General features: G+C 39.8%; 1 protein-coding gene across 2 annotated transcripts in view; it reads left to right on the forward strand.

Moving 5' to 3' along the window:
- Positions 1-10,346, forward strand: part of tuft1b (tuftelin 1b) — a 33,382-nt gene extending 23,036 nt beyond the window's left edge. The window contains exons 2-12 of one of the 2 annotated variants that reach the window (XM_058404968.1): positions 354-428; positions 1,572-1,646; positions 1,742-1,828; positions 3,112-3,174; positions 3,562-3,651; positions 5,909-6,007; positions 6,845-7,062; positions 7,391-7,496; positions 7,708-7,791; positions 9,094-9,179; positions 10,000-10,346. In XM_058404968.1, the coding sequence (XP_058260951.1) occupies positions 354-428; positions 1,572-1,646; positions 1,742-1,828; positions 3,112-3,174; positions 3,562-3,651; positions 5,909-6,007; positions 6,845-7,062; positions 7,391-7,496; positions 7,708-7,791; positions 9,094-9,179; positions 10,000-10,072 (1,056 nt within the window). In that variant the 3' untranslated portion in view covers positions 10,073-10,346. Of the gene's footprint in view, positions 1-353; positions 429-1,556; positions 1,647-1,741; positions 1,829-3,111; positions 3,175-3,561; positions 3,652-5,908; positions 6,008-6,844; positions 7,063-7,390; positions 7,497-7,707; positions 7,792-9,093; positions 9,180-9,999 lie in introns of both variants that reach the window. The other variant, XM_058404967.1, reaches the window with a different exon arrangement.
- Positions 10,347-13,746: the final 3,400 nt, after the last annotated feature.

A 13,746-nucleotide genomic window follows, 5' to 3' on the forward strand; every position in this document is an offset into this window, starting at 1 on the left:
GGGTCAGTGTTTTGGAGGGTCGGGGTTTGGGAGGGTCAGTGTTTTGGAGGGTCGGGGTTTGGGAGGGTTCTTGCATACTGGAGACCAGTTTGATCTGGGTGCATGGAGGCATGCTGACTGGTCAGGAGAGATGTTTTATTGGGGTTTGGTTTACTTCCTGTTTTATAAACCATTAGGAATATGATAACATCTGAAAAACGTACAGTAAACTCAGGTGTGGTCCATTTCTGAACATTTTACCATTTTAATGCTTTCCTCTAGCTTTCAAATGAAGTAAAATCTCAGCAGGAAATCAGAGTAAACCCTAACTGTTCTGTATTTCCTGTTTCCTGTCGTCTCACGTCTCCTCACAGCACATCTGTGAGCTCACACTGCACGACTACAACCAGAACCTCGTCACTGAGACGCTACATGATAACAACAACCAGGTAATTTTACACACAATTAGCAGCCAAATGAACACTGGACCTCGTTTATCGGACTTTTATTAACAGCAAAAGTCCCTCGGAGGGATGAGGTAGAAGTTATTTTGACTCACGTGCACCAATAAAATGATGGTTATTATTTAACAGTTTAAAAGCAAGAAAAATCTCGAGTCAAGTTACAGGACAGGTGAATTAGATGTGAATGAAATGAGGTGAAAATGAAAGACCCACTGCACCATGAGTGAGTGAACAACCTCAAACATCTCAAACTCCTGCTCTCTCTGATGCTGTGAATAAAAAGACAGGAGGTTTTGTGTATGAAGATCAGTATAAATAAATGACTGATGTTCTGTCTGTGAGTCTGATATAAAATGAGTCTGTTGGTTTTCAGTGTGTTTTAGACGTGTGTTTTTCCCTCTGTTGGAGAACCTTACACAGAATTTGAGCTGCTTTTTAGAGGAACAAGCACTTGGAGCATCTCAGAGAGCAGAAATGGGTTTGAGATCAACATTTACTTTAAAGATATAAACATTTGTGTGGGAAAAAATAAAAAAAGTTTTTTGTCCAGAGAAAAACAGAAGTCCTTCTGAAACATGACAAATTCTTAAAGTCCTGAGTGTCTACTTTCTTATGAGCTTCATATTAACCTCCACTGTGGAGAAGAACATGACAAAGACACTCAATCATCAACATGGACACAAGAAAGCAACAGGACATAACATATGTTGTCCTCTGGGAAGTTTGACAGCTGGTTTTCACAAAATTTTTATTAAATTTGTATCTAATAAAAATAATCACGCAGATTGAACCTGGCAGTGTGATGAGAGGTCAGGATGAGATGAGAGGTCAGGAGCAGGAGTAGGACACACACAGATTACTGAACTTTACTGATATTAAAGATTAGCATTAAAGATTTTATTCAGTGCAGGTGAGTCTAACTCAAGCACCAAATTTCAGTAAGATTTACGAGCACAGGAAAACAGATGAAGCCACTTGATAAGATTACAATAATACATATCTCTATTACAATAATACACAATAAACAATACAATACAATAAACACAATACAGCGTGATGTTCATGTGGTTCTTCCTTTGAAAACAGTGGTTATGTGGTTCATTTTGTAAACAGAATATTTGTGTTCAGCCTGCAGTGCTTTGTGAAGCGCAGATAAGAGCAGATTCCAGCACACTGTTAGGAGAGCAGATCGAAGTCATCAAGGTCAGTTTTAGCATGTGTGTGTGTGTGTATGCGTGTGTATGTGTGTGTGTGTGTGTGTGTGTGTGTGTGTGTGTAACTGTTCTTCTGTATTGCAGGTGTATCTTGAGCGAGGCAGACAGGAACAGAACAAGGAGCAACAAAGTCTCACCATGCTGACTGACGAGGTTTCACACATTCAGGAGGTCTGTACATTCAATTCAATTCAATTCAATTCAATTCAATTCAATTCAATTCAATTTTATTTGTATAGCGCTTTTAACAAAGAGCATTGCCTCAAAGCAGCTTTACATGAGAAACAACATAAGAAAACAACAAACATATAAACAGACAGACGGACAGTCCTAGATGTTATCCCAAGTGAGCAAGCCTGAGGTGACTGAGGCGACTGTGGCAAGGAAAAACTCCCTTAGATGGTAAGAGGAAGAAACCTTGAGAGGAACCAGACTCAAAAGGGAACCCATCCTCATTTGGGTGACAATGTTGTGATGCAGATACAGCATGTGTATAGTGTTATGTAAATCAATAAGGAGGTTGTTGTCCACAGCGCTGCTTTGAATATCCCAATCCTCACAAGCAGAACCCGGCTGGAGCCGGTCCATCTCCGGATGCCACTGGAGACGGCACAGTCTCTGTATGCCTCGGGATGGGTAGAAGAAGGGAAACAATGGAACAGAATTAGCGTAGCTGATGTTCATAATATTAGCAGTACTAGATAATAATGTGCATTTAATCAGATGTACTGGAGCACAAGGTTATGGGATGTGTTAGATGTATGCCAGGATAAAGAGATAAGTCTTTAGTCTACGTTTAAACTGGGAGACTGTGTCTGAGCCCCGAACACTGTCAGGAAGACTATTCCAAAGTTTAGGAGCTAAATACAAAAACGCTCTACCCCCTTTTGTGGACTTTAATATTCTGGGAACTACCAGAAGTCCGGAATTTTGTGATCTTAAAGAGCGTGGTGGATTGTAACGTGTTAGGAGACTGGAGAGATAGGTGGGAGCTAAACCAATTAGAGCCTTGTATGTAAGTAGAGCTAATTTATAGTCAATTCTAAGTTTAACAGGTAGCCAGTGCAGGGATGATAATATTGGGGTTATATGATCATATTTTCTTGATCTGGTAAGAACTCTGGTGGCTGCATTCTGGACTAACTGTAGCTTGTTTATTGAAGATGCAGGACAAACACCTAGTAATGCATTACAGTAGTCCAGTCTGGAGGTCAGGAATGCATGAACTAGCTTTTCTGCATCAGATACAGATAAAATGTTCCTAAGCTCGGCAATATTTCTAAGATGGAAGAAGGCTGTTTTTGTAACAAACATCCTGTACATCGACCACAAGGCCTCGTAGCATCCAGTGGTTTTACTCACACACCATACCCAAGGCAGAGAGAAGTCTGTTTAACAAAAAAGTATCTATGAATTGTTTGTGTGTGTGTGTGTGTGTGTGTGTGTGATGGAAGGTGAGGTACTGCCTGAAGACTCTGAGGGAACAGATGGCAGCCAGACATAACAACAATAACAAGGTATTGAATTTCATTTTCCTCACTCTTCTCCACTGACAGACATGATGATAAAGTGATGAAGTGTAAATGATCTGCACACAAGCCTTAGGCACATGGAGATGCCTTCAAAAATAATGAAATGTTTTATAAAAAAAAAAAAAAAAACTTCTCTAAAGAAAAACAAAGTCATTATTTTGCATGATTACAATTTGTTGTTAAAAATCCATCTCAGGTACAGAATGTTAGCTGCTAAGCTTCATTACTGACAAACATTATTCTACAAACATTTCATTTTTGTTAGGATTTTTTTTTACTGTCCTAATAATGAAGAAGCATGAACTAACAAAATTAACATAAAAAACAATATTAAAAAATAGCATCAATGAACACGTCAAACCTGCCCTCTAGAGTCCAGTCAATGGGATCCGAGTTCACATATCCAGCTCCAAGTTCCCCGACTCCAACACCAGCATGAACACGTCTGTCCCTGAGAGCCAGGTGAGATACCACTTATCATTCAGCGTTCTCTGGATCTTCAGGAACATTTAGATTGGTACATTTTTATGATTCAAAGTTTGCAGACATCTATCCTCAACATCAGAGCCATGTGATTAAACATCCAATTTCACATTTATTCTCTTTACTGTCCCAATGTGTTCCACTCTTCTGTGAAGGCTTCTCTTTCCACTAGATGTTGGAGTGTGTCTGTGGGGATTAGTGATCGTTCAGCTACAAGAGCATTAGTGAGATCAGACTCTGATGTTGTAAGAGTGTGAAGGTCTGGGGATCAGTCAGTGTTCTAGTTCATCCCAAAGGTGTTCAGTGGGGTTGAGTCAGAGTCAGGAGCTCTGTGCAGGACACTCCAGTTCTTCCACTCCAACCTTAACCTCTACACCATGTCTTCATGGAGCTCTGTGCTTTGTGTTCAGGATCATCATCATGCTGGAACAGGGTTCCAGTCTCTTAGTTCCAGTGAAGAGAAATCTCCAGCACCCAGAGACACTCTGTACAACTGTGTGCTTCAGACATGGTTAAGAACCACAAGTTAGTGTGATGGTCGGGGTGCACATACTTTTGGTCATATAGTGTTTTAACATGGTGTCGGAGGTGGACAGTGTGGGATCTATATGCAGAGTTTATTAAATAAAAACACAGGCAAACAATCCAAAACAGCAGGCAGGGTCAAAAAAAGCAAAACAGGCAAAGAGTCCAATAATAATCTGAAGAAATCAATCCACGGAGCAAATGTACCAAAAACACAAAACAACATCATTATACAAACAAACAATTAGTGGTCACCACCACACTACTACTACAACACCTTGTGGTCAAACACATAAGAGACAATGGCAATGGAAAGAAAATGGCTCAGTAAATAGCAGGATTAAGAATACTGTCTAATGGTATGAACATGGTTTAAATCTACTGAAACCAGGAAGTAACCCGGAAGTCCTCAATACTCTGGCGGTCTGGAAGGAGAATTGTGGGTAGCGTAAATGTATTCATGATTAATTTTATATCTAGAAACAGTAAAAAACACGCTCTTAGCATGTATATTTATCTCCTTAGACAGTGAAGTGTGTAGTCAGATTGAAGAGTCTGTGTGTTCAGTGTAAAACTCACGTGAAGTAAGAAGTGCTGCAGATTTTACTGTAATACTGTGAGCCGCCGTGTGTGATGTCACTTCCTGTATTACAGAGTTTAGACTGTCCTGATGTCCAGAGTAAGAACTCTACCACTAATTTGTTTTCCAATTAGTGATAGAAAACGAAGACTGATACTGATAAAATATCTTTTAACAGGAATAAGAGCAGTTTATTTAAGTACAGTCATTTATATGTGAAGGTTTCACAGTAAGAGTGTGATGAACCCTCTGTGAACCTGTGTGTTATTTCAGTCACTCTGTGTCTCTCACCTACACACACTTCTGTAACGCAGCACAGTTTACACACTGCTCTGAGAAATCACACCTCTGACATACTGAGAAACAACATCAGCCAAAGCCGCTTTAGCAAAGAACAAGCTGTGTACTGTACTTGTGTACTGTGAACACCACACACACACACACACACACACGATATCTCTCTTTCCCACAGCGTTTTCACTGTGTGCTTTGAGATTATGATGAGATTATTACACCAAATGCTGCAGCAGGAGCCTAGAGACTCGCTGTGAAATGCTCATGGTCACGTAAAACTATTCAGTATATAGTCAGTGTGTATGCTCCTCTATTACACTCTGTGCCTTCACGTGTCTCCTGTTCGGTTTCTCTGGGATCCTGGCACTGGGATGTTCACATCAGAGGCTGAAACCAGGAGTCTGTCCATCCTCTGCATTCTCTCTCTCTCTCTCTAAACAGTCATTGTGGACAGAGAAGATTTCCAGATCTCCAGCAGTAGAATGACACCAAGCTGTTATTGATTTTATTTTGAGATTAATGATGAATATCTCACAGTTTTGCAAGTTCTCTCACTAGCGTGACAGGGTATGCTGTGCATTTTGGGAACTGTCTCTGGGGATGAGTAATTCATTCCTGGGATGAGTAATAAAAGGTTGTGGCTTTTGCCTGTAATGTGATTCATTTTTGCTGCCAGCTCATTATGTTTAGGCATAACACCAAAAATATTTACTCAAGCATACAAAACTGTTTTGGGGTATTTTATTTTTAAGCCTTTTTAAAAATGAAAACGGAATAAAGATTAAATAAAAAATAAAATAAAATGAAATAAATTTTTTTTTTGTCTGACCCGATCAGGAGCAGGAGTGTGTGAGGTTGAGAGAGATGACCAAACATCTGAGTGCTCAGCTGCAGGAGGCAGAAAGGAGACACCAGGAGGACAGAGAGGCATTACAGGTCATTACAGTGACACACACACACACACACACGCTCTCACACGCACACACACACACATTAATTATTTATTTAGGTACACAGTTTATAATAATACAAATGCACTGTTCCTGTCATATGCAAATAAATGTCCACATCGACCTAACTATAATAAAAAGTAACAAACACTAATCAGGCATAACATTATGACCAGCTGCCCAATATTGTGTTGGTCCCCCTTTATGGCATTGACCCCACTAGATCACTGTTATATCTGGCACCATGTTAGCAGCAGATCCTTTAAGTCCTGTAAGTTGCGAGGTGTAAAAGAAAACGCTTGTCCATTTTTCCTGCTTCTAACATCAACTTTGAGGACAAAATGTTCACTTGCTGCCTAATATATCCCACCCACTAACAGGTGCCATGAAAAAACCTGGCACTGGTCATAATGCTGATCAGTGTAATAGCACACACACACCACACACACACACACACACACACACACCACACACACACACACACACAGTCTCCTCCTTCCGCCTACATCTTAACAATGGAAATGACTTTCTAATGATCGTTAATCAGTTTATTTTACCCCTGCAGGTTCAGAGGCTATAATTCACGTCTAGTTTAAACGTCTACACAAGCACACGACTTGGTAGGACCTGGATTTCTGACAGTGTGTGTAACCCTCACTGGTTTGGGCAGTGTAATTATTCCTGTACAATTTCATTATCTGGTTGAATTTAACCACACTGTCACTGTCTCTGGACTATTTTTCTGATGCAGCGTCTGTGAATTCTAATAAGGACTCATTTAGGACACACTGAAAATCAGACTCTGTGTCTGTGGGTTCTTCAGGAAGAGAACACGGAGATCCTGCGACGCCTGGAGGAACAAAACCATCTTCTGCAGCAGGTCCAGGACCAGGCAGAGGAGCAGAGCCACCGAACTGAGGAGCTGCAGAAACTTCTAGAAAATCTGAAGCTGGAGAACAACAGCCTTCATGACAAAATAACTGCAGGCGAGGCTGAACTTCAGGAACTCCAAGCACTGAAGGACGGGGAAGATGTGAAAAGGTGAGAGGAATAAAGTGAACTAATGGCTGCAGAAAACAAGACAAAGTACCATACAGTTCACTTGATCCTCATCTGATTCTCCAAAATTCTTACATTCATACATTACATACACACTCTGCATTCTGTCTAATTTAAACTATTTCTTTTGTAACTAGCATCTGTCACACACACACACACACACACACACACACTCCCCATAATCCATGTTGCATGTTGTAGACGTACATTACAGTGTAACCCGTTCTGTTCTTTCTCTGCCACTGGTCATCTGATAATCAGTGTATACAGACACAGAGCAGGTGTGTGTGTGTGTGTGTGTGTGTTCTAGGTGCAAACAGCTGGAAAAAGAGCAAGAAGTTCTGAAGGAGAAAATCCATCACCTAGATGACATGCTAAAGAGCCAACAGAGGAAAGTGAGACACATGATCGAGCAGGTAACACACACACACACACACACACACATATTGCATACATGTTCCAGATGACTTTTTAGTTATTAGTTAAGATAGACTACAGTTGATCTACAGACACTCAGTGCCTGGAGTTGTACATTACTAGATACATAATCTGTGTGAATGTGTGTGTGTGTGTGTGTGTGTGGTTAATATCCATTATAAACATTGTCACTCTGTTGTTTGCCCCCAGCTTCAGAACTCTCGGGTTATGATGGAGGAGAGAGAGCGTCTGATTGGAGATCTAGAGGAAAAAGTGGCTTTTCTGGAAGCAGAGGTGAGTGTGTGTTCTTGTGTCAGTATTGTGAGTCTGGATAATGAGTCTGTATTATCTCCCATTCCCTATACACCTAAAGGCCATGACTCAAGCAAGATGATCTGCACCTTAATAATAGCACTGTACCACCATAACCTTTTTCACATCTGGGAGAACATTTCTCCCAATCACATCCCTACCAATTACTGCTGTTGATCCAAGCATGAGGAACATGAGGAACAACCTCTCCACTAGATGTTGGAGTGTGTCTGTGGGGATTAGTGATTGTTCAGCTACAAGAGCATTAGTGAGATCAGACTCTGATGTTGTAAGAGTGTGAAGGTTCAGTCGGTGTTCCAGTTCATCCCAAAGGTGTTCAGTGGGGTTGAGTCAGAGTCAGGAGCTCTGTGCAGGACACTCCAGTTCTTCCACTCCAACCTTAACCTCTACACCATGTCTTCATGGAGCTTTGTGCTTTGTGTACAGGATCATCATCATGCTGGAACAGGGTTCCAGTCTCTTAGTTCCAGTGAAGGGAAATTGAATTGACCTGGATGTTAGGGGCTGGAGATCTTTTTTTGCATTCTATACATCTGTGTACAACAAACTTTGTGTCAGCAGGAACCACATATGAGCATGATGGTCAGGTGTACACATACTTTTGGCTGTATAGTGTATATATAAAACGGCATAAACTGATCCAAACACTATCTATGATCTCTCTTTACTTAGAAAAAAAATTCTCCCCTGAGATAAATCCCCACATTCAGACAGCTGATGGTGTAAATATGAAGTACCACAGTGTGAGTGAGTTTCTTTTCCTGCAAAGCCATGCATCACACACAGCAAATATTACATGATGAATTTATTAATAGAAAGTTACTAGATTAGATTACTAGAAAGCTCCAATCATATGATGGCATGCGTATTTAAAAAGCTTGTGTGAATTTGATGCTGGTTAAAATGGAAGTGTATCTCATACATGGGACATGTCTGATACTGAAACATGCTGAACTTTTTTCAGATTCAGAATTAACATTTTTCTGGTTTAGGTGTTGGACCAGTTTGGCACGTGTTTGGGAAGTGCAGCTTGTTTCCACATGCAACCCTCATTAGAGCTATTACCCTGTGTAGTAGTGTAGGATTGTACACCACAGGGTAATAGCTCTAATGAGGAACAGGGTTGAACCATGATTAACAAGAGATGCAGAGGTGGAGCAGGTGGAGAAAATGAATCATACAGGAGGCTTCTAAACTCATCCATCATTCTTCTCATACTTCCTGTTAATCTCTGGGAATACATTTTTCTTTCCTTCACTACAGAACAGAGAGATGCGAGACCAGATGGAGTTCTGTCTGGGTGATGAAGCACAAAGCTCTCACCAGTCAGAAGCTAAGATTGTATACAGGTGAGTCTTCACACACACACACACACACACACACACACACACACCAGACAAGAATTATCTGACTGATTCTGTGGTTTTATATTTAGGTTATTTTTACGTTTCTGCATTATGTTCTATGTGATTGTGGAAATGGAGCAGTTTCTCCTCATATCCAGAGTGGATTGTCTACTGTATATTGCTCCTAGTGTGTGTGTGTGTGTGTGTGTGTGTGTGTGTGTGATGTACTGATGTCCTGTCCAGGATGTATCCCTGCCCTAGGCCCAGTGTTCTTGAGATTGGTGTCAGATCACCAGGATATAGTGCTTACTGAAGATTCAGTGTCCCAGTCACTGTCCAGCACAATAGATAATTAACAGCACTTTTTCACCAGGTGGAGCAACATATCTACTCATCATACTTATATATCATAATTCCACGTGACTATAAACAGTTGTAGAAAGGACATTATAAACATTTACATTATTTCCTGTCCAGTGTCACCCAAATGAGGATGAGGTTCCCCTGGTTCCTCTCCAGGTTTCTTCCTCAGATCATCTCAGGGAGTTTTTCCTCACCACCGTCACCTCAGGCTTCTCATTAGGGATAAATGTTAATTTAATGTTAAACTTTATCATTTTCTCTGATGCTATGTTTCTGTACTGTAAAGCTGCTTTGAGACAGTGTCCATTATTAAAAGCGATATACAAATAAATTGTTACTAACCGCTTAAATAGTCAGCAGACTGTATAGTACTTAGTCCTGTTGTCTGTGAGTGATTAAAACAGAAAAGGAATTTTTTACTCATTTTTCTTAACTCAAAAAACATTCTTCTGGTTTGCAGCAAGCCTTTGACTCCAACAAGTCCAGGAAACAAATCTCTGCCCTTCATCAAAGTGATCGAGATCAAGACTTGAGCAGACATGTGCATGATGTGCATCTCATTATCTCTTTCATGTGTGACCTGAGTTACAGAGTGTGGCTGTACAGACAGGAATCAACCTGATTTGAAGAAGATCTTAACACCTGACCTTGATAGCTTCTTTAGTAAACTAAATACTGATAATAAATAATCGCTCATTTTGAGTAATTATAGCAGATTTTGTTGCAGAAATGATCATAGTTCAGACATAAAATTTAATATTTACATTTTTATCAATGACTATCAATATTAAAAACACTCTCAGAAGGCCCAGCTGTTGTTCAGACCCATGTGTGTGTGTGTGTGTGTGTGTGTGTGTACAGTAGGAACATAATAATCCTGGTAAAATAAGTGCTAGACCCAACTATTCTGCCAGTTTCCATGTTAAATGTGAAATATTAACTCCTCCTGCTGTTAACCGAAGCTGTATAGTTAATGTTTTGTCATATATATATATATATATATATATATATATATATATATATATATATATATATATATTACATTATAGTTCTGTATTTATATTATGACTTTTGTGGGACCAAATAAAGTTAAATAAAAGTTCTGTACAGATTGCTTAGTGTCTTTTATATGTGTACATCTTGTACTTACAGATCTGGATAAAACTCAGTGGTAGCAGAATGAGCTCAGGATTTATTTCACTGAACTTAAACAGCATTCGAACTTCTTACTGAATTCATTCATATATTTTACCCCTTTCCACGGGCTATTGCATTCATCTGGAGTTATTTTTGTAAATGCATAAATAGCTAGTTTATGATTCACAAAAAAAGTATGAGATCCACAGTTCACACACATATTTTCACAAGACATGTTCTTCATCATTTATTTGTGGATTGCTTCATTTTCATGTAATCCTCGGGTAACATGTGCTTAAACTACATTTATCCTAAATAGTTCTTACAGGAATAAGTTCCTAAAATAATATTCCTAAACACCACCACATCAGGACCAGAGATTTTGGTGTAGAAAGTCAACATCCAGTCATCCAGCCTACAGTCTAGCAGCTCATCTTGCATGGCTTGAACTTTGTGAAACTGTGCTCCAGGTAATATTATTATCCAGGGTTAGCAGGTTTCAGCAAAATTTCCAGTCCAACTATAGCCTCAAAGAACACCCGGAACTAGCCAAAAAATGATATAGTCGAAAAGTCTAGTTCAGTTACCTTCACACTAATTAGTTCACTAGATACTGGTGCAAGGTACCTACACTAGATACCTGTGTGACTCTGTCTCTGAAGTCCCAGGTTCTGCCACTGCGTGCAGCATGAGATTCTCCTCCTTAGCACATTCTAGATAGATAGATATACACATTACATTACATAGACGTAGACACTCCAATCACATTACCATCTGAAGCAGATCCTCTTCCCTCTCTCCCCACTGGAGTGCTCATCTGGCCCACATCTTCTGAAACCTCCTAGCCTTAGATTGGACGGTCGCCAGGTCAGCCTCAGCAGAGAGCAGGGTCTGGGAGAAAAACAGGTAAGGGTCGTGTGTCTACAAAGAGGATTTAAAAGACAAGGTACACAAACGGCTCGATGGATCAATAACCATCATGGACATTAAAAAATAAAGAGAATAGATCATTACTGTCATTGTTTTAAAAACAACGAAACACTGTTTAGCAGCTCATTAGGGATTAGCAATGTAAGAAGAAAGAGGCATAAATATAAAACTATATAAACACAGCAAGGTAATGTTTACAATATTTGTGCAAAAACAAATAATATAGTGCAAATATGGCAGTATAGTGTGTGTGTGTGTGTGTGTGTGTGTGTGTTGGGGGAAATTGCACTTCCAGTTTTTGAGTAAAGAGTAAAGGGCTTATTGCACCTCAGTGTGTGTGAGTGGAGGGAGAGGAGCATGTACATTTGAGTGCCTGTGGGAAGAAGCTGTTTTTTAATCCATTAGTTTTTGTTTTGATTAATCTGTATCCCAGAGGGCAGGGGGAGGATGTCCAGGGTGAGTGGTGTCCTTCATAATACAACTGGTTGTCTTTTGGAGTCGGTCAGTGTTGATGTCTCAGAGGGAGGGTAGTGTCTCTTCTGCACTGCTAGTGAACCCACACTGTGCTGCACTAGGTCAGGAGGCTCTCTGTTGCTGACCGATAGAAGTTGGTAAGCAATGAGGAAGGTGATTGTGCATTAACTTCCTGAGTAAATAGAGTCTCTGTTACACCTTCCCCACCTGATATAAGATGTGTGTAGTCCAGGTGAGGTCAGCTGAGATATGCACACCAAGGAACTAGACAGTGTCTACAATGACCTTAGAAACTACACTGACCTAATAGTTCCTCATGAGCCCTGATTGCTGTTGTAGAGAGGACATTATTTACATTTATATTATTTCTTGTCCAGTGTCACCCAAATGAGGATGAGGTTCAGTTCTGAGTCTGGTTCCTCTCAAGGTTTCTTCCTCAGATCATCTCAGGGAGTTTTTCCTCACCACCGTCACCTCAGGCTTCTCATTAGGGATAAAATAGTAACTTTAATTTAAACTTTAATTTTTTCCCTTCTCTGTTTCTGTACTTCTATAAAGCTGCTTTGAGACAATGTCCATTGTTAAAAGCGCTATACAAATAAACTGAATTGAATTAAACTTAAAGCTCTCTAGACTCTCTGCCTCGTCCCTGTGTATGCAGAGAGCAAAGTACTCAGTGTGATTTAAACTCCTGAAATCCTATTAGATCCTCGGTTTTTGTAGAATTAATTCTAGGTTTTTGTAGGAACACCATTCTGTCAGATGCTGAAGCTCCTCGGTGTAGGCTTATCTTATTGTCTGTTATCAGTCCTGCTATGGTGGTATCATGATGATGGTGCTGATAGGATGAATGGGGTAGCAGTCATGGGTCAAGAAGGCTAGAGGAGGATGTTGAGAACACACCCCTGTGGTGTAGTGGTCATGATGAGAGTGGATGATGTGTGGTCTCCCATCCTGATGTTCTGGAATCTGTTGCTCAGCATTCTTACATGGGTGTTTTCCTGGTCCAGGTGTGTAAGTGCTGTGCGTAGAGCTTTGATCACTGCATCCTTTGTTGATCTGTTAGCTTGACATACAAATTGTTGTTGGTCAAGGACAGAATGGACAGCAGATTTAATGTGAGAGATGAGGAGTCATTTGGTGATGATGGGGTTAAAGCAATTGGATGATAGTCTGACACTAACTAAGTGATCTGGTCAGGAGTGGCTGGCAGTATGCTGTCTGTGTAACAAAGACAAAAATAAGAGAGAAATCCCAGTATTCATTATGGTAATCATTACTGTTATTATACAACCATACACATTATTTGCAATAGAAGCATAACACATGATTTTTTAAAAATAAAGACCAATATCAATGATATGACAGCATTCTGTATATCACAGTCTAACTTATATCCCTGCTGTAAAAGATGCTTCATAAAAATTCACCATTTCATTTACTGCACATTAAATTTATTTAACCATAGATATGTTGTGTTTAATGCGTCCATATCTTCAACACTTTTTATTGCATAGTGATTGTATTTTAAGGACTGAACCATGCTGACATGCTGAAAATGATTCAGCATATTTTCAGTAGTACATATATATATATATATATATATATGTATTTCATGAAATTATTTTGTATTAAAATATACAACAACCGTATTGTATTTGCAGTT

This window comes from Hemibagrus wyckioides, linkage group LG12 (assembly GCF_019097595.1).
Source record: "Hemibagrus wyckioides isolate EC202008001 linkage group LG12, SWU_Hwy_1.0, whole genome shotgun sequence".
NCBI lineage: Eukaryota > Metazoa > Chordata > Actinopteri > Siluriformes > Bagridae > Hemibagrus > Hemibagrus wyckioides.